The sequence below is a fragment of the Crinia signifera genome, chromosome 5 (assembly GCF_055691185.1).
Source record: "Crinia signifera chromosome 5, ASM5569118v1, whole genome shotgun sequence".
NCBI lineage: Eukaryota > Metazoa > Chordata > Amphibia > Anura > Myobatrachidae > Crinia > Crinia signifera.
Window position 1 is genome coordinate 87346354 of NC_139221.1, and position 22715 is coordinate 87369068.

At 42.9% G+C, this 22715-nt stretch overlaps 1 protein-coding gene across 10 annotated transcripts in view; it reads left to right on the forward strand.

Moving 5' to 3' along the window:
- Window positions 1-453: 453 nt before the first annotated feature.
- The window catches only part of PTPRM (protein tyrosine phosphatase receptor type M), a 647098-nt gene continuing 624836 nt past the window's right edge, over window positions 454-22715 (forward strand). For 4 of the 10 annotated variants that reach the window (XM_083187612.1, XM_083187613.1, XM_083187614.1 and 1 more), the window contains exon 1: window positions 455-912. In XM_083187612.1, coding sequence (XP_083043738.1) covers window positions 837-912 — 76 coding nt within the window. In that variant the 5' untranslated portion in view covers window positions 455-836. Of the gene's footprint in view, window positions 913-22715 lie in introns of all 10 variants that reach the window. The other 6 variants (XM_083187615.1, XM_083187618.1, XM_083187617.1 and 3 more) reach the window with 4 other exon arrangements.

Consider the following 22715-nt stretch of genomic DNA (forward strand, 5'->3'; position numbering starts at 1 on the left):
ATAATCCCTGCATTTTACATGTTCCAGACTCCTCTGAGGTGTATGATTGGGGATGACCCCATAAAGTGTGTGGGCCTGTGGGGTAACTGATTCGGTCTGCATTTTATGTCCACCTTCGATATTGCCCAGCTCATGTAGCTCAGTATGTACTGTAACACAGAAGTTGGGAGTTTTGCATGAGTACACAGCATACGAGAGACTTGTACAGAGTCAGTAACTACATACATATCAGAACATTTCCGCCTTCAACCAGGGACTGACTTTGGAAATGCGAATCCCAGAGACAGGCACCCTCTGATACCCCCTTGATCTTCCACTCCCCCAACAAAGTAAAGAAGGATCGGAAGTTCCCGGTGGAGTGGAGCCGCGGGTGTCAGGCTGTGCTCATGTAACACCCCGCTAGTGGAAGCCGGGTCCCCCCCACTCTGTGTATGAGGGTGTGACGTCAGCACCGCCCTGCCAGAGCTGTACAGCGGGGAGAGGGGGGACCGCATCCAGAGCGTGCAGCAGCAGCAGCAGCAGCAGCAGCGGAGGAGAGTGCGAGGGGCGGCGCTGCTGTCACTGGCAGGGAGAAGCCGCGGCTGCAGCAGGACACACTCATATTACTATATACAGGGAGCAGGCAGCCAGCCAGGGGCAGCACTCCCCTCCGCACAGGACTCCTACAGGCAAGCGGGACCCTGGGACTCCGAACAGCCAAACTTCGCCCCGGCCTCCTACACATACACCGGGGAGAGGGAGGAGGACTGCCGCCCGCTGCCGTACTTTCCGTCTTCTCGCCCATTCCGCTATAGTAACTTACGCCAGTGCCGCGGTGTGCGCGCCTTGGAACTGCCATGGGGAAAGTGTTTGCAACTTGCCTGCTGACTTTGGCCGGACTTTTGCCCGCTGTGGCGATCGGACCGTACTCCGGTAAGTGGGAGTGATGATGGGCAGTGTGAGGGGCTGGGTGACCGTATAGCTGCTGTCATGTTGTGTATGAGATGTCCCTGGGCTGCGCTACTATCCGAGCACTGACCGCCAGCGGTGCCCATCGCTCCATTACTAATACTGTATAATAATAACAACTGGGAGCCGGAGATCGGCGATGTGTCATCATCATGGGGAAGTAGCGGTGCGGTGCCGAGTTCTGGGGAAGTTTTCCAGCAGCAGCAGCCACTACACTGCCAGTCCCGGCCCCCTTACTGCCATAGGGACTCCGCTAATTGGGTCATTTGTATTACACACAGACGTGCATATATATATATATATATATATATATATATATATATATATATATATATATATATATATATGCAACATGCGTACATACAGTCATACATACACGGGCATACATACATACATACATACAGTCAGACGTTCATAAGTACATATACATAGATGACATACATCACAACCTCATGCACACTAGTGCCTGGCATCACACAATACACTACATGTAGTATACAGAGTGATGCCACTGACCCCAACGGTACTGCTGCATCAGTGCCACCAGCTGAGGATGGCAGTAATCTGTGCCTTGTGTCACGCAGGCTCCTCACATAACCGATCCCAGCAAGTAGCAGAAGAGACACGCGTGGCATGCCACAGGGAGCGTGGGCCAGCGCAGTGACAGGCTGCACTGTGATCCATGTCCGAATACAAATCGCTGTCATCCAGCCCAGCTCTGGGGGGACTGGCAGACTGGCATCCGCCTGATCGTACAGTGTGAATGGCAATCCTAGCATAGCTGCATAGCTGGTAGTAGGCACACATCACGTCCCTCAGTCCGTCAGTGTGCTTGCTGGAAATAACACACAGTTGCAGCACACAGGTGTGTATGTATGTACACACAGAGGCACCTGCTAGGGAAGACTTCCTTGCAGAACTTTTCCTCTTACAGTATACCCAACACTGATGATGACATGTACATCATAGGCTGGATATAGCAATGTATTTGTCACTGCATTCTTTGCATTTTGTGGAAGTGTTTGTGTTCTGTGTGTTCTCCATGTATACTAAAGTGAGTCTGCAACAATGATGGAACTACATTGCCCAGCATGCCAAAGGATATGTACACTTTCTGTAAACACCTGCATTTAAAACAAACATTTTGCAATTAATTCTAAATTAAATCTTTGTGCTCTCATTTATCTCAGCCACATACATATATTCTAAATAAAAGAATATTGCTAATATTAGTATTGCTGGGATGAAACTTATCAGACTTTCTACACACAGTGCTGTGATTTTTAGAAACACAATGTAAACAAATGCAGTCACAGAATGACAAAGTATCTACTCTCCCAGCTTGTTCTCATCATTTCCTTTTTCCTTTTAATCCATTTTCAGTCCTCTTATTCTCCACCCTGCTTCCTCTGGTCCCTTATCTTCCAGCTGCTTTCCTGCACCCCCTCAATGAAAGTAAACAGGGTAATTTCCTCTTGGACTTGTCATGTCCTGCTCAGACACCGAATTCCCAGAGAACAATGCCGCTTGGGCTTCACAAAGAAACGGGAAGATCCAGGTGCATTGCCTGCTACAGTAGACGTGGCTTGGGAATCAGCGACAGAGCTACAGTACAGTGTATATTCCCAGTGTCACATAGCTACTGCAAAGTTTTGGGAACCGCATTCTAGTGCTGATTAGGTACATGTCATTGCTTTCAGAGCAAGACTTGCTGCAGCCTTAAAAATCCATCAATTGCTTAATAAACCACAATATATAACTCCCATAAATCATATGCATTGTGATAGTGCTGACCTATTGGACACAAAAAAGTAATTTTAACATAAATTGAAGGTTTGATGTAGTAAAATATTAACAATAACAATATAAATTTGAACTTTTTATAAAAAGCTCCTTCTACTGATACCTACTTCACAGTCGCCAATATTTCAAAGTAGTTCAACATAATCTATCCCTGCAGAGAGATGGAGAAATGTTGTCTTGACTGTTGATTATATTGAATAAATGGAAAATTCCCTTTAAATAAATATCCGTTCATCATTGCAAACAGAACAATAAGTTGTTGGGATTGCATAATGTTGCACATTGGAATAATATTGAAAAACAGGAACATACAGTATCTGGGCACAATTGACAGGTCTTTAAAACCATGAACTTGCAGCGAAAATCAAGTACACTAGTAATTCTGTTATTTAGGTCTGCAGCTCCTATATGTTTCATGTGAACACTGACTCACTACTGTTCTATCTCTGTCTGGTTATAAGGTCATGTTGTAAAATCAAGTAAACATTTGTATTACAGCTGATTACATTGTTACAGCTACATCAGTTTGTACTACTGTAGCTAGTTAATGTAGCTAGTATGTTTTTATTGACTTTGTTGCTTTCCTTGGGTGTTCTAGACCATGCATAATGATGTACTGTTGGCCATTCTCTATTCTGAAAAGGGAGACATTAAACACAAGTAGATGTTCCCTGAAGGCCTTTATACTGTGCACGTGTTTAGTTATGATGGGATATTCTGTGTGTTTATATGAGACCCTGTGTTGGTAAGTTGTGCTTTTTAGTATAATAGTTATTTATTCCCTTCCAAGAGTTACAGTTGTACTGTTATTACTGCATATTTTCTGGAAGCCACTTTAATGACCTTTAATGAGCGACTGCACATTGTTTTACTGTATATTGTATTGCTAAGTGATGCTAATGAAGTGATTTACTAAAGCCTGTTGCTGTAACATTCTCAGTAGGTAGCCTATGTTAAGCATGCATGTAAGGGGACTTGGGTTCAGTTGTGAGGCAAGCTCAAGTCTCTCAAGCTGGCAAAAGTTAAACTTGTTCAATGTGGGAAGGAAGGCAGTGCTTCTATTGTGAGTGCTATTGTTTATGTATGAAGTAGGCTTTCCATTTAGTATTAACAAATAAATAACAATGTCCTGTGCTTGAGTAATTTCCTGATATTTTGATGCGGACAACCATTGTTGCATTACATCAATCAAAGTATGGGATACGCAGCCCTAAGTTGACAATTCCAAAGAGAAGCAAAATATGTTTATGTGCAAAATGGTACATAGCCTCTTTCATATCATTTATCACAATGATGTTTATTTCCTCGGAAAATGTAGGTTTTCGTTTTTGTTTGGAAGTCTATCATTCATTTTGAATTTGGTAACTTTATTGCAACAATATCAAACAAAAATATAACAAAGTAGACTTATTTGCTTCAACTAGCACTGGCAGTGTACACTTTACTGTGTTTTTTGAGCCTGTAATTTGAATTGAGAGTAAGGATGGACCAGTGTTTTTCAACCATTGTGCCGTTCCTTGAGCTGTTCTCAAGTGTGTTCCCGATATGCCCAAACTAGTTTACAGCCACCACCAGTTCAACTGTTATTTACTGATCTCTTCTTTTTATGTAACGGGCCAATGTATTTTATTTTTGTTACCTGTGAGGACCAGTGTGATTGTTTTTTATATGTGGCTAATAGGTTTTTGTTTTTTTTTCCTGTGGGGGCCAATGTATTTTGCCCTGTGGTGTGCCTTGGCAATTTTAAAATCTTATTTAGTGTGCCGCAAGGTTAAAAGGTTGAAAATCACTGGGATAGACTATGTGCATGGACTCTGTAAGAATAGGGATAGGGGCACATGAGGACTCCAGCAAATATCTTAAATCAAGCCATAGTCCCTATCGCTAATAAAGTAGTCATTAGGCAAATACAGGTCATTTAGATTATTACTACATTTCTTAGTATTCATTTATTTTAATAGATTTGGTGTGTGCATATGTAGTGCTTTATATAGAGATTAGCCAATTCCATTCACACTCAGTTGTGTAAGTCAAAACAATTCTAATAATAATGATAAAAAAACACATCAGGCCACATGTGTGTAGTTATAACCTTTGCATTTCTAAAATAACATTTTGTTCAATTATCTCCTGACTGTTGTCCAATACGTGATAACAATTTAGCTAGCAGAGAAGCCCAGTTGTTCTGCTACATAGTGCTGAGCTAGAAGTTACCTCTCATTGTGCCATAAAATGAGATTTGAGAAACACACCAGCCCACTGTCTGTATTCTCGTCCTTTTATCAACACATCCTTCCCCAGCCTGCAGTGTATTGCTGTGCTTTTTAATAGTCTGTGAGCCTCTCAACTACATTTTGTGAAACTCCTAAGTTTCCCTCTTTCATAATAGTCTGTCTGTGAATACATGGCAGAGATACTGTGTGCAGTGTTCCAATTTTCCATTGCATTGAGAGGGAAGGCTCCATCAGACATTCTTTACAGGCTGAAGTAAGCCAGATTGTAAAATTCAAAAGAAAAGAAAACTTGACTTTGTAATATCCTCAACTCACTATTGCCCTGAGCACTGAGCTTTCTTAGTGTTTCCATATTCTGTAGTGTAACAAGCAGAGGGACAATGCTTAACCTGAATAGTGTAGATAAAAGTAAATAGAGGATGAGCTACAGTACATGAGCTGATGTATTGTTAGATTTCCTTGGAAATACAAATGTGAGGTCACCTGTGCCATCCGCTGAGTGTGATTTGTGTTCATGCTATTTTAGTAAAATAGTGAATAGAAGATGTAATTCATCCGAATATTAAGTTTCTGGTATCATAATTACATATTCTATTTATTTTTCATTGCATCTAATGTTCCTTTACATTGGGAAATATTTAGCAAATATTAAGTATCACCTGAATGTATTAAAGGGGGACCGCAGCAGGAATCTCCGATCCCTGCTGAGATCCCCCCTGCAGCGCCACCGGACGCAACCCCCATAGAAACCTATCAACATCGGGCAGCCCGGCTTCGCATCCCTGTACTATCTGGGATGGCGAATGCCCATTGTAGTCTATGGCTACACATCGCACTGCCTGGGTGGTAGTGCGGTCAGCGGGGTCGCGGGGGTCAGCGCGAAACCACACATGTCCAGACCCCCCCGGCTTCCGGGTCAGCGCTTCGGTGGGATGGGCTCCTTTCGGAGCCGTGTCCCCTCAGATTTCATGCATTCAGCCGGTGTGATCGCATTTTACAATGCGATCCTGGGAGGTAATATTCTGCCCAGATTGCATTGTAAATGCGATCTTGGTAAATGTGCCCCTAAATCTACTAAGATGGGAGTTCTATTGATGATAGGATGTTGCTCATAGCAACCAATTAGATGCTTCTTCTAATCTATGAAGCAGGGGTATAGAACAGGGGTGGGTAATAAGCTGTCCTCCTGCAGTTGATGAACTACACATCCCAGCATGCCTTGCATCAGTTTCAGCATGGCCAAATAACAAAACTAATGGTGCCCACACACGCACCGATCCCGGCGATGCTGTACGATGGGGTGCGCGCTCCCGCGGCACCTCATCGCACAGTACAAAAAGTATGTGCTGCACATACTTTTTGTACTAGCTTTTTATCGCATAGCATCGCATTGCATGCACATCGCATGCACAAGGCATACGATGCAATGCTATGTGTGCTAGTTAGGCACAGAACGCACGCCAGGATCGATGCGTCTGTGGGCACCTTAAGGCATGATGGGATGATGCTGGAGGACCACTTGTTGCCCACCCCTGTTCTAGAAGATAATGTATAGAATCGGATTAAATGCTATGGGCAACATGCCATCTGCAATACAACTTCCATCTTAGTAAATTTACCCTTTAATTACGATGATAGATTCCTAAGCACCTGACCATTTTACCTTATGGCCCAAGCCCTTCCCTTTTGTTCTACGGTTTATGGTTGTATCAGGTGATATAAAAAAAAGTTGAATCTGGCGAGTTGCCAAAAGTCTGGTTTTAGGGAATTATCCAACCAATACTTCTCCAAATGTAAAAGTTCTGAATAGATAGAAATACTTTTCCCACCCTATAGCCATGCAATGTAAGCGTTATAAAGTAAAATATTAATAGACAATATGTAGCTTTTTGCTTCCTCATACTGGGCAGTCTGCATGGTAACATAATTGTGAACCTTTCCCTAGAATTAATGCAGGTCCTATAGCATGTCTTCATTTTCCTGCTTGTTCTTATTTTTCCATGGCAGTCTCAGTGGAAACTGTAGCTGAATAGTGAGGGGGGAAACGGTGGATTACCATTCCTGTTCCCCTCCACTCCTGATGTCTTAGCGTCTTCATTTTAGAGTATTCATAGAGCTCTGTTCCTACATTTGCCTACATAACAAAAATAAACCAATACATCTACGGGAAACTGTACTGACCGTTACGGTGTTGTAGGTACAGACAGCAGAGGTGTACAAACCTGCCGCAAATAAAAATAGATGGGGAGGAGTTCCACCAATACTTGCTCAACTAGCCAAATTATGCTATGGAAGGAGAGCACCCATTGGTAGGTGTCTTTATGTTGCATGGGCAACAATACCATTTTACATAGTTTGTAACGCTTCAATTTAGTATTATTGTATGCTTTGTAGTTTATGATATTGTTATATATATATATATTTTTTTTTAATGTAGTATCATACTCATACGTACATAGAGTGTGCATATGTTCTGGACTTTTGAAGCCCACATGGCAGTGGACTTATTTTTACAGTATAGTCCAAACTATGGCCCTCTAGCTATTGTGAAACTACAAATCCCATCATGCCTTGCCAAAGTTTTGCTATTAGGGAATGCTAAAACTATGGCAAGGCATGCTGGGATGTGTAGTTTCACAACCGCTGGAGGGCCAGCGTTTGGACATACCTGTATAGTCTATTCCCTTTTTCAAGTAAGCATGCTCCGTAGTGATCCAATATTTATCATTTTCTCATCCGTGTAATTTGATGGAGTTTTTTTTCAGTGCATGAAAAATGTTTGAGCAAAGACACTATTGTTTACTTGAATACACCAAGCACATCATTATGACATTAGTTACAAATATGGTGTAATCCATACCAACCATTCTGTTTCATAAGCACAGGTTGTATTGCACTGCCCACGGCATGATGTAGGGTTGTGGTAACAATTCCTGATTAATAATGACCAATGATAAATACAGTGTTACATAAACAAAAATGATTTAGCTTAGATTTAATCTAAAACATAAAGTGGAACATATGGCTTTTCAGTGAGACATTGGGTGTTACTAGCTGTTTATGTGTTAGTGACCAGGTGGTCAGTTGCAGTATAGACATACAATGTACATTTCATGCCCCGCAATAGCATTCATATTTTTTAGGAATATTGCTTATGATATGAGTATGGTGAAAAATCTTTTTATTAAGAGGTTATCAGTCTCTGTATATTAATGTACTTGCTTAAATGGCTGAATTAGCATTCTGTATAAGGTTCTTTAGAAGTAAATAGTAGTTTTAGATGAATGAATGAGAATGAAATGAATGTACCAGGTTGACGGTCACATTTACTTTTTTCAAATCTGCTGGTGGCTTTAACTGATGAATTAAAAGCGGAAATAAAAATAAATACTAAACCTACCTGGTTATTTCTGTTGTCGCTTTAAATCATCTGTCAAAGCCACTGATCATCGGCGGATTTGAGAAACCAAAAATGTGTAAATCTAGCCCATAACATTCAGTATGAGCCTATATTATACTCCGTGGCCCTCATTCTGGTTGTTTCGGTAAGCTACAAAGTTCGCAGCTTTCACATATACAGAATAGAAAAAAGTTAGCGGTAAGACCCATTGGGCAATCACATAATATTTGTTGATTGGAGGGCTCTGGATCCTTAGCATAGTGAAGGGACAGCCATAGACCATGTATAAATTGTTCAGTAGTGTCTTCCTTCCATATTGTTACCTACCCTTTATATCACATGTGGAATAACCAGTAAAGGTCAGTTACTGCATCAGTATGGGTGTGGATCGTATTGTCGACCCGACTTAGGTCGACACCGTTGGGTTGACAGACAGCAAGGTCGACAGGGTTCTAGGTCGACATGGGTGAAGGTCGACAGGTGTCTAGGTCGACATGGGACTATCAGTTTTTTTCACTGTTTTTTACCCGAATGTCGACACAGTCGACATGGACACAATTGGAAGTCAACCGCAGCCCCTCGCATCGCTCCCTTCGCTCGCGAAGCTTCGGGCACACTATTTTATTCTCCCACTATGCCCTTGTGGATGGTAGGGCATGAAATACTTGCTGCCGGCACATGTCGGCTCAAAAAACTGTGAAAAAAACATTTCAACCTAGACACCTGTCGACCTTCATCCATGTCGACCTAGAACCCTGTCGACCTTGTTGCCTGTCACCATAACCGTGTCGACCTAATGACTGTCGACCTAAGTTGGGTCAACAATACGACTGTATCCCATTATTATGCAGCTCTTGAATTTGAGAGAGAGTTATAGAAGAAATAGACTGGTTTACTCAAAGTTTTTAGGAAACAACATGATACGGATGATAAACTAAACTGAACCTACTGTGACAATTTGTCAGCAACCTTAATATTCATCAGCAAATTCAATTTACGGACATGGCTTGCAAACAATATTAAAAACAAATTAATGTATAAGCAAAATTCATCCATCGATTTAATCTATGTTAACATATGATGCCATGTGTTACTTAAATAATTCACTGTACTTGCACAAAGGCCCTTATTCTGATCGGTGCGGCCGGATCCGAATATGCGGCCAGCACCGTGCGTCCTAAACCCCGCCTTCCATACGGATCGCCAACTCCGTCCGAACGCGGTAAGAAGCTGTCCGAACGGACTGCACGTGTAGTTCTCATGAATACACCTCCTCCATCTCAGGGAACCTCCCACATCATTCAATGGTCGCAAACCATCGAATGCAGGACCGAGTGGTCAGGCAGCTCCCGCAACCTCAGACCACATGGACATTTCTCCGTGCAAAAGCAGGGATCTGGGCGGGCAGCTGACATCCAGCAATGTCATATGTCCGCCCCCTACACGTGCGTAACGGCCGCATTACCATATGTACGCCCAGCGTTTGCATGGGAACGCCCATGAAACGCCCATGAAACGCGGGGCGTATGCATATGGTAATGAGCCCAAATAGCCCTTCACGCCCCTCTCCACCCCCTGTTCGGAGTGTTCACATTTCATGCGGGATTTGGCCGTACGCCCCGCTCGCACATGCGCAGAGACGCCTCTGCACATGCGCAGACACAAAACATTGGTGGCACGAACGCACGCGGATATTACCGCACCAACCAGAATCAGGGCCAATATTACACCATGTTATTACATTTACTGAGTATTTACCATTATAACAAACTTAACACAATTGCTGACATTGCACAGATTGTAATGCGTTTGCATGTACTTTATAACATAACATCTTTAACATATTACAAAGTTAAAGCAGTTCAATCCAAGTTTCTTGTAGTAAGTGTAATAGACAAGTAGATCTCGTTATCCCCCTATTACAGATGACTAAACATTTATTTCACACACAAAAATAATGGTATATGGTTGATATGGTCGACATGGACAAATTGTTAAATTATCGACATAGCAGATGTCGACACCTGAAACAGTTGACATGGGTCTTTTGTATTCTTTTTTATTTTTAAACTTTATCAAACTTAAACATCTATGTGGACTACAATTGGTAAAGCGAAGCAGGAGCGGAGTGAAACCCCTTGCCCAAACATGGCGAGTGAAGTGAGTACAGTAATTTGAGGTCCATGTGCTGAAACTCACAAGTTGACATAAAAAAGTTTTTTTTAAACTCATGTCAACCTTTTCATGTGTCAACCATTTCCATGGCGATCTTTCTGCTTGCGTTGACCTTTTGACTGTCGACCTTTTATACCATAACCAAAATTAGTCACACAAAGGCACAAGAGACTTGCTTGTAAAGCCAATAATGTTATGAAAATAGATGTTGACTGTATTTGCCTACAGGAAATGGGATTGAGACTCACAATAGCCACTCATTGTACTAGATTTCCTGAGGAAAAATGTTGAGCACATGTTTTACGTTGGTCCCATGTAAGACATATCCAGCACTGCATGATTGGAAGCTCAAGAATAATAGTAAATATAACATTTCTAAATTTTACGTTAATTAAACACAGGTTTTTTTTATTTCTTTCTTTCAGTATAAAATGTAAGTTTCTGTAGGCCGATCACTAGCACCAAGAGGAGGTGGCCATTTTGTGGAATGAACCAGTTTTCAACGTAATAGCTGCTCATGATATTACAGAGGCATAGGAATATACTCAATTGATGCCGGAGCCATTTCGACATTCTTTTGCCGGAATGGATCCGGCATCCATTATTCAATTCAGCGGACAAATCCGGATGTCGGATTTGGCCGATGATTGACACTCACCCGGCCGGCGCTCGGACCGGGTGAGCGCGGCAGCGGAAGACGGTGTAAGGCAGCGGGAGATGGCGCGAGGCAGCGGGGAGCCGAGACGGAGCCTGGATGAAGCTGCTCTCACCCGGCTCGGTGGCGGGTATATACGGGAGTCGGTGGGAGGGTGTTGGAGGGTGCGGGCAGCGGCATGAGGGTGCGGGCTGCAGTGTACAGGAGGACAGCGCTGTGTAAGCTGCTGCTGCTTACACGCCCCCATCCTCCCTGCTTTAATCCATCATGTTGTTATGCCAGATTGGGAATGACAGAAACACAGCCAAAACCTTTTAGTTTTGGCTGTGTTTGCATCAAAAGCAGGTGAATAAGCGTCTCTTCCGTCAATCCACCTGCTTTCCGGGATGGCGAAACATTTCAACATTCCGAAAAAAAAGCTATGATTGAATAGATCGGAACCCCTTCCAATGTATTCATGTTGAAAACTGCCGTCTTTCCGGCAAGACGGCAATTTCGACCTCTATTGAATATACCCCAAAATATTTAAAATATTTTAAGAAAATTAATGAAATATTGGGTGAGATTTAATAGGATGAGAGATTCAGAAAGTGAGAGATTTTGTAAGAAATCTCCAGGTTTCTTAATGCGGCAATCATTTACACTTCATAATCAAACTGGTTTTGCAGCGTAAATGATTGCCACTTTAAAAAAACTGGAGATTTCTTCCCAAATCGCTCACTTTCTGAATCTCTCATCCTATTAAATCTCACCCAATATTCCTTGTTCTTCATTGAAAACATCAGTAGGCAAATGGTAATATGCTTTTCTCAGTAAAACACATTCCAATTTTCAGTTCCTTGGAGCCTAGATTTTACACATTAATAGACGTGTAAAAATGATATAAAAACTTATACAGTGTATATGAGTCAGTTGGGTCACATGAATCTCAAAATAAATCCAAATTCAATGATTCATTTAAATAGTATAGAATTATCTGTGGGAGAGTTATGTCTAACGGGGCTTAGATGGGCAGATGTTCTATGGTCCTGTTTTTACCTGTACCATGATTAATGCTTTTGTTGGCAAATGTCTTCAATCCAAGTAACCCAAATGTCCCCAGCTGAGCACATTTGTTATAATTTATTAATGCTGCAAAACACAGAAAAGATTTCTGCTCCTTAATACTGCCGAATTGCACTTCGATTATCTTTACATACCAGAACAAGACCCAAGACACATTATCACCACTCCATCAATTTACCTAAGCACTTACAGTAGTTACAATATTCTTTGTGGAATTAACACAATAGTCCTCTGCTAATGCTAAACACTTGATTAGATTCACAGTAGTCTTTTTTCGTTTGTCCCCTCATATATTGGGGCAGATGTATTAAGCCTGGTGAAGAGATAAAGTTAAGATAAAGAATATGATAATGCACTAGCCAATCAGCTTATGTTTGAAAAATGAAAGTTACAGATGTCGCTGTAATCGCCGTCCCACACCACGGCATGTGACACACATGCATTGTAGATGCGCCCCATTTCTGACTATGGACGCACGAGCATGTGAGACACTAGCACTTCCACACTTACTGGCACACCAGTGGCCAGATCCTGGTGGCTGCCGATTTGCCAGCAATAATGAAAGTGGCTCCATCTGTAGGAGTTGATTAACTTGTTTAGTTATTCCCTTAACTCATCTTAACCTTAACTCATCACCGGGCCCTATTCAATGCTGTCTTCTCCGACAGCGTTGAGCAGGGTTTCTCGGCAGAACGAGCCCGACTTCACTAGCTGTCGGGCTCATTCTGCCGAGAGCGGCCGGGAAGTGACGAGCTGCAGCTCGCCTCTTCCGTGCTTCAACTCGCGGCCACGCCCCCTTCTCGCTCCCCGGCAGAGCTGACCGCCGTGACCTAAACATTGAATACCCCCCTTTATCTCCACTTTATCTCTTCCCCAGGCTTAATAGATCTGCCCCATTATTGGCAACATAGCAAGGAGTAGTGTGAAAAGAGACTAATCATGTGACTGTTGCATCCAGTAAAATAGTGGGATGTACACCTCATGAGGTGTATTGCTCTGTAAGGATTGCAGAGGCTAGAACTGTCCAATATAATGCATATTCCTGATGGGCTGGATATGGGATAACGGCACTGAGAATGTTGGTGGTCAGACCACCAACCCCAGCATCCTGACAGCCAAAATCCCGACAGTCCTAGAGTAAGTATTCTAACCTTCTGCCCTCCTTTCCCACAGCCTAAACCCTAAAGGTGGCCATACATCAGAAAGACCTGCTTACAATCATGATTGTGTCCAATTTTCCCTTCAACTCCCCGGCAGTCTTTGGTGGATTTTGGATACACAATGTGCTCACAATCCGTCATACAATCCGTCGTACAATCCAGCTACTGCATACAACTGATGCAGCACGTCTGGATCAGAGGACCAATCCTCCAACCTGTGGCACCTAGCATTGCACGATTGTGTGCACACGATGTGCACGCAATCTGCATACGATCCATCATACAATCCCTTAAAATTGTATGATTGGGTGTAATGTCTTTCAGGTGCATGGGGGCCTTAACCCTCATTTGCTATAGCCTAATTCTAACTGCAGCATATCCCTAACCCTCCCTCCTCATAGCTAGACCCCCTAATCTACCCAAGATACATATGTTTGGGGATGTCGGCTGTCGGGATGTCGGCTGTCGGGATTCCGGCGCCGGTATTCTGACAGGTACCGGGATGTGGCATCAGTCTACGGGCATCCTGGGCGCCAACACGCTAACTACATCCCTTCCTGACCTATAATAAATACAGCACACATTATGCCATATACCATTTATTCTAAGAACACTCTGTATGGTTGACAACCGTTAATTAAATTAAAAGTTACAAAAGAAAACACTTTTTGAGTGTGTCATGGTGGGAATAGGAAGTCACTGCGAGGTGTACATAGAACACAATTATAGATCAGCAGAAATTCAATGAATATAAATGACAGATCAGAGATTTGAGTTTGACGTACATTTTTTCACCAGTAAATATCTTGGTTATTATTGCCAATAGGAGGCAGCTATTAAGCTGACTGTAACAGCAATTAATCCTCTCCGAATCAAGCAAGAGTCTGATTTTCACGCTTTGCCTTTCAAAAACATAAAGCTTCCAATTGAGAAGCTGATTAAAGTAGTGCTGCTAATATAATAATATGGAGAACAACATATACCTTATGTGGCTGGAAAAGGATGTAATTTAATTGAGGAGATCCTGTAATGTTTCTTTGGTCTTTGGCTTAATCATCCAAATACCTAAGCTAAATTACACCCTTTGCAGTGACCCAACAGGACAGGACATAATTATCATTGATTTTGTGGAACTAGGCTTTTATGATTTTATTGTATTTTTAAGCTCATTGCTGCCATTGTTGAATAAGATTTGATTACGGTACAAGAGACAAACTTTGATGGTTCGGTCTCTTTGCTTTTGAAAAAGTAAGTTCTAACTTTTTTCATGGCTATGTTATAGATTTGAGGATCTTATGTTGCCTGCCCCACATGCACATGGCAGATTAGACTCTGAAGCCGTGGAATGCCTACTTTTCTGTAAACAGAATGATACTGACTACTCAGGTGATGCTGATTTAGGCAGGGATACGGTCATTGGGTCTACAGCAAGGTGGTCGACAAGCATTGGGTTGACACCGTTAGATCGACATGGTTCTAGGTTGACATGGGTCTAGGTCGACATGGGTTTAGGTCGACAGGTCATTAGGTCGACACAAGCATTAGGTCGACAGAGTCTAGGTCTAAAGTCAAAAGGTCGACATGGGGTTTTCACTGTTTTTTTTAGCCGTCATGTGCCGACAGGCGGTATTTCATTCCCTACCATCCACTAGTGCGTGGCGGGAGAATAAAATAGTGTGCCGAGCACAGCGAGGCACCGTGCCCGAAGTAAAGCAAGTGTACAATCACGGTGCCCATCGCATCACACACCATAAGGCATGCGATGGATGCGATATCGCGTGATGCTCTACAATGGCATACAATGCGATGGGATGCTATTATAAATTGTATAAGCACCCTAATGGGTGCTTACAATGCTTAAATGCACCCCCACGCCACCCCCCAGTATAAACGTGAACCCGAAGCGTGGCGAGCGGCGGTGGTACGCGTCCTACGACCTTTTCATACCCCCACTATCCACGTTGGCATGGCGTTGATTTTATAAAGTGTGGCGAGCCACCGAGCCCCACAGGTATCCGCGTCCCCTCGCAGGCTTCACAGGTATCCGCTTCCCCTCGCGGGGCTCGCCTCGCTCCCTACGCTTCGGGCTCGGTGGCTCGCTGCGTTCGCCACACTTTATTAAATTCACACCGACGTGGATAGTGGGGGTATCGTTTCGGGTTCACGTTTATACTGGGGGTGGGGTGGCGTGGTGGTGCATTTAAGCATTGTAAGCACCCATGCGATGCGATAAAAACATTGGGCGACTAATTATTGGGGCGCCGTGCTAGTACACAAGTACCTATATTTGAAATGTAATATTTGCAGATGGCCAAACCCATGATGCACTACAGGTGGGGTAAATGTAACATGTGCAGAGAGAGTGTATATCGTTTTTTATGCCCACTGCCCAGCAATGTATATATTTTTATATGCCCACTGCCCACCAAAATTGAAATATTTATATGCCCACTGTCACCAATGTATATTTATTTAAACACCACTGACCTCCAATGTTTATTAATAATAGGCGGTAACATATACATGCTGGCCAGTAATCTATACTATACGTTACCACCTATTATTAATAAACATTATGTGGGCAGCGGTGTTTAAATAAATATACATTGGTAGCAGTGGGCATATAAATATATCAATATTGGTTTTCTAGTGGGCATATAAAAATATATTCATTGGTGGGCAGTGGATATATAAAATATATACATTGGTGGGCAGTGGGCATATATGCCCCCCCCGGCATTTATCATATGAATTTAAGTTTTGTTACCTTCACAACCAGTCCGTACAAGGGCAGGAAGGGCGGGCCAGGGAGGCTAGGCTGTATACACTGTGCAGCTCAGAGTCTCTCTTCAGGCTGCAACAAGGCTGGCTCATGACTGCTGCGCGCGGTAGGTGGAGGGCTTCCTGTGTGGTCGGGCACTGGGCTTCCTGTGTGCTGCAATGAACGGCGGATGAATTCCAGGTTGTGGGTGCGTCCGGCCGCATCTCAGCAGCAGTTTAGAAGGCAAGTGAAGGGGCAGAGGTGCTGGGGGTAGAGCTGCCCAGGCCCTACTCTCTGTCAGAGAGGCGAGGCCCGGGACTCAAGTACCCCCAGATCCCCCCTGTTGGCGGCCCTGCTTGTTGCTAGTAGAGTCTAACAAGATCTGGCATGCCGAGAGGGGCTGTTTGGTGTGACTGCAGCAGCGATGTATGAGGACACATCTGAACATGTTACAAAAAATACCTTGAAACAAGAAAACTGAGGGGGAACCCCAACATTTTTGTGAAAAGTTTGATTATAGATACTAATAATTCAGCATCTCAAGTTAATTTATTTATTTTTAAATAAAAACTGAAAACTTTGCAAACTTGGTAGAACCACCCTTTCTAGCTCATGCGATGCGAGTAATGTGTGATTGTGTGTCACACATATGCGATTGATATGTGTGACACACAATTAGATGCAGTAAGAGTGACACTGACTGCTCTCCTAACAGATGATTTTCACTTTCTTTCAGCTTTATATTCATTTATACTGCATGATACATGTACACGCACCTTACATATAAATTTGGATTGTCATACTAAGTGAACAATAACTATTCTTTTAAATCTATATTGCCTTATGCAGTTTTTTTTTCTTCGCTAAAACATGAAATTAATCTCATAGATGTGTCTGCGGAATCTCAAGATACTGATTAAAGCGTGTAAAATGTGTCACTTAGATGAAGAGTTACCCTCTGAAGGATACTTGATATTTGTAATTATGTTTCTTAAACTATGAATATAAGACTCCTATTTCATGCTTCATTGTATCACCAAGAAGTACTCCAATTTAGGGGCATTGTTTTTATAATTCATCTTGCTCAAAACTTCCAAACTCCATACAGCTAATTTTATGGAGATTGAATGTGCTCTAAGATTTAACCAAGGAATAATTCTCTGTAGACAATAAGGGTCATTGATGAGGCTGTAAAAGTGCCTACCAGCAGAGCAAATGTCACTTTTAGGGTCTGTTTGCCACATTGGTGCTGTCTTGGGTGGGGAAGTAGAGCACAGAGGGCAAATGCCCAATGCTTGCCTCTGTATAGGTCCCCTTGCAGACACTTGCACTGCACTTCAGCCACTCTTACCACCGTCCTCCACTGATAGCTGCACTATACTTTGCAGTAGAGGGTTGTTGGATCACTCACTTGTGGGAGGTCATGGGAAGTTCTCTACTACAACTTGTGCTTAATAGATACAGTGTATATGCTTAGTGTCACTTGGCCACACAGAGCACTGTGGCTAGAAAGGTAGTCAGCATCAAGAATAACGCTGCAAGGGCACTCATCAGTTGAGGTAATCTGTAATAAACCAGAAAAATAGTTGGTGTCAACATTTTGACCCCTAACCATCTTTTTCAAGACAGAACCAGTGGTACATCCACAAAGCAAGCAAAGCAGGGAGTTTGCTTACTTGCTCGCGTGCTGTGCTGATGTACCACTGGTTCTGTCTTGAAAAATATATTCTACCCTCATCCTGGAAAATATTTAACCAGTTCCTCTAAAGCAGGGATGGGGAATCTTTGTCCCGTCACATCCCAATATGCCATGCAACTGTTTTAGCAAAACTGTAGCTGGGTGTGCCGGGATGTGTAGTTCAACAACAGCTGGAGGGCCAAAGGTTCCCCATCCCTACTCTAAAGAGAAAAAACAACCCAATGTTCCATCTTAAAAAAGAGCGCTCTTAGATGTTACAAATACATACTCAAAATGTCATGGAAGGTTCTAATATAGGTCAGTGTTTGTAAAGAAGGTCACATATACTAGAGATTTGTGTGTGATTTTGTGTGTGTGTGTGTGTGTGATCATTATTTCTTCTATGATGGATTTGTGTGATAGTTTATTACACTTTTCAATGTAGTATTATTGCATGGTGTATCTCAGCAGGGTGCATCCATGATCATTCTGTATCGAAAAGAACTTGTTTCTCTCTGGGCTTCCTCCAGATGTTCTGGTTTCCTACCACAATCCAGAAAATACTGGAATGTTATTTGCCTTCTGATCAAATGGACCTTCGTATATCTTGGAAAGTCTGCTAGTCCGGTGACAAACAATTTACAATCACACTCAAATTCTAAGCCTTTTATTTTATTTTAGCAAGCCCTGAAAGAGGGTGTAAAACCTGAGAAAGTTTAAAAACACACAGACTCCAAGGAAAAACAGGATAAACCACACAATATAGTTGGCATTTGACCATAGTGGGTTATTATGTTATCAGTTTATTCCATGTACAATGTCTACACATTAGATTTTCCATGAAAAATTCATGTTAACTTGAGAAACAAAATATAATTTATCCATATCCTATATGCACTGTGTGCAGTATTTACTGTGCTGAACTGAACACTTGTATCCAAGGGTACTCAAAATGCAGCTGGGCCCTAGGAGAATGGCAGTAGTGATCATGGTGGAGGCAGATGGAGGGTCGGCCCCATCTGCAGCAGATTTGAGACCATGGAAAAGCTTCAGTTGGCTCTGGCATTTGCTAAGCTGCACGCGCAGTCTAGAGGTGTAATTGCCTACTCTTAAGGAATGTGTGGGAAACTCACACATTTTGTGACGCTCTCCTGAACTCCCTGGAGTGTACACTAAATCACCCTTTAAGATCCTGCCCATGTCCTAACTAAAGTGGGGACCTTGATGTAAATGAGTTATTACGCTTTTTTTTAAAGCATTATAAAGTTCTACGTCCAGAACACACTAGAGATTTCTGTTAGTCTATTAGTAACTTATACTGTGGTGGTAAATTTACTAAGCAGCTCTCTCCAAAGCTTCTTGGTGTGTTTTATATTCAATATTACTGCCCCTTACAGACCTGGGAGCTTTGAACTGCTCATTAGTATATACACAAATTGGTATTCAATCATAATGAAGAAATGCTCTTTTGTACACTATATACTGTACATCATCTTAATAAGTTCTGATGTAGTATCATCCGTCGGCACTGAGTATACATGTATTTTTTATAGAGCTTTATACATTTTTAATACTTTTCTGTTTTAACCAGATACCTGTTACAACTGTAACACAACTGTTGTAAACTGTATTTACAACTGGTACAATGTATTTATAAACAGGTTTACACCACCCCCTCAGGCATAGGTATGATTCAGTAACCACCATACTCATCCAATCAAGCCATTGCGATGTTGTCACGTCTCTTCCTATAATACTTGTCATTTTATTCTAAGCAAGGTCTGTGTTAGGTGTGGAAACCACAAAAATTGAAACCGATCAGTCTACAAATGTGTCTATTTGTAGCATGAAAAATTGGATTCTAAAGCCTGGATGTGCTATATTTGGCTCCCATGTAAATTCATAAGATAAAGAGCACTGATCCTTGAAACACACTGATAAATTGCAGTTTCTGTAGAGAAGCTCAGCCCGCTGTGATCTGCCGCTGATCACTAGGTGTAGCTGCATCTCCAAATCCACTGATCACAGTACAAGTATGAAGCACCGGGCTGCTGAATGCCTCTGCTCACATGCAGCCTCTTGGGTTTAGTTGTTAACTCCATACAAGATATTTGTAATATAACTATTAACTGTTAACAAGTCATTTTTCTGTTATTATTTTGACTCCAGAAATATATCATGTGAGATTTACAGCTATTGTTCTTTGCAAAATGCATGGGCACATTTTTAATAGGGAAAAATGCCTATTGCAAGCAGTATGGCTTATTATTACGTAAAGGGTCTGATTCGAACCGGTGCAATTTGCACCTGTGACAAACCATGTTGCAATGGAATTGGTATATACGGAATAAATTTTTTTTAACATTTAGAGGAAAGTACTGTATTGTCTGATTTTCATCTAGTGAACAAATACTGTGCAGTTGTGTTTACATTGAAATTTAAAACTAGTCTAGTATGCAACCCTTCCAAACTTTTCCAATGTGCTCCTAGTGCTAAAAAGAATTATCAGGATTAGCATTGATGTATGGCCAGAATGAGGTATGCTGTAATACCAATTATTTATACTTATATGTTTTTTGATACACAATTTAAAAATTCATCATATATAATTAAAGGCTAATGCTGCACCTCACCTGTATGGGGTAAATTCAAATGTTTTGCATGCTGGCAGGCACAAAATGGCGTCCGACAGCTATTTAAGTGTTCAGGTTCTGTTCGGGCTGGCACACCCGCCAGCACGGTTATGTTGTCCCATAATTTTGATGGGCTGGTAACTAGTTCTATAATATGGGCAAGATGCTGGCCGGACACAGAGGTTTTTTAAAGGGGTAATCACTCACAAGGCCTGGTATTGTCTTGACACAGAAGGAATAAATACTGTAATTGGATTCTATTTTCACACTGGCAAAATGTGCACATGAAATAAGAGATTTACATTCCTCTAAATTGAATATTCATTTTAAAACCAAAGACTGTCGTATATAGCAGCACCAATGTACATGCTACTCATTCAAAGCTTTTTCAGTCTATTTCATTCTCCTGGTAACACCCTCTGTAACACTTTACAGTCATCCCTAATTTGATTCAGTTGTAAGCCAGGCTGCCATAACAAGTGGTCAGTTGGAGCAACGTGACATGACGAGTCTGCAGGAAATATGTGCGCTAAAATCTAACAACACATACACTAACTGGCTTTTGGCTGTATTCCCAGTGCAGGCAGCACACAATTATAGGAAGCAGAAGAAGATATCACAATCACGCTGTGTTCATCTGGGTTTTTTTTAATCATTATTCTTATCTTTTTTACTCTTAAGCCCCATACACAGTGGGCGGTACTCTTTACCTAGAACGGCGCCCGCGATCAGAATCGCGGGCGTCGGGGGTAAAAAATCGCGGTAATCGCGGGCATCGCGGGTAAATCGCGGGTACATCAAAATTGGGTACCCGCGATTACCGCGATTTTCCCATAGGGAACAATGTTAAAAAGCCTGATTGACCGCGATTTTACTGTAAAATGCCTCAATGCCCGCGATTTTCCCATAGGAATCAATGTTAAATGGGCTACAGAGCCCAAATAGCCCCAATTAACCCTTAAATGTCCCCCCAATTTTTGTACGCCACCCCACGATCCACGCCAACCCGAAGCGTGGCGAGCGCAGCGAGCCCGCGAGGGGCGGCGGTACGCGTCCTCCGACCTTTTCATGCCCTACTATCCACGTCGGCGTGGAGTTGAGAATAGAATAGTGTGGCGAGCGCAGCGAGCCACCGAGCCCGAAGCGTGGCGAGCGCAGCGAGCCCCGCGAGGGGACGCGGATACCTTCACAGGTAAACGCGTCCCTTCGCGGGCTTCACAGGTGTCCGCATCGCCACGGACACCTGTGAAGTCCGCGAGGGGACGCGTATAACTGTGAAGGTATCCGCGTCCCCTCGCGGGGCTCGCTACGCTCGCCACGCTTCGGGCTCGGTGGCTCGCTGCGCTCGCCACACTATTCTATTCTCAACTCCACGCCGACGTGGATAGTAGGGCATGAAAAGGTCGGAGGACGCGTACCGCCGCCCCTCGCGGGCTCGCTGCGCTCGCCACGCTTCGGGTTGGCGTGGATCGTGGGGTGGCGTACAAAAATTTGGGGGACATTTAAGGGTTAATTGGGGCTATTTGGGCTCTGTAGCCCATTTAACATTGATTCCTATGGGAAAATCGCGGGCATTGAGGCATTGAATGCAAAATCGCGATCAATCTGACTTTTTAACATTGTTCCCTATGGGAAAATCGCGGTGATCGCGGGCATCGCGTCGCGGCCGTTTATGTGCTGCCCGCGATGTCGCGATCACCGCGATGGGCGCCGTTCTAGGTAAAGAGTACCCAGTGGGCAATCCTGCTTAGTGTTGTGTGTTAAGCGATATACAGTAGGGCAGGCGATTTGCCTGTTGGCTAGATCGCCCACACACATGTAGCAATGTGTGTATGGGCGATCTGTGCTAACTCATTGCCTGCATGTGCATAAAGAACAATCTATTTAGATCTTGACTGCATATGCTAAAGATCAAATGGGACCTGTGTTTTCCCTATGAGCATAGCTGGCTACGAGGCTGAAAAGCAGTGGGGACGTTACAGTCCCATAAATAGGAACCGTTAGAGGCCTAGTCTTTTCACTCCGAACTGAAAAAAGGGGGAATGATTGTTTCACTCTTGTGAATGTGCTCTATGTAAGAAGGCTATATGGTCATTGGGTCGACATGCTTTGAACACCTGAAAGATGTCGACATGAATGGAAAATCGGGTACTTGTTACCTAGCACGGCGCCTACGATATTCAGTCGTATGGCATCGTATACA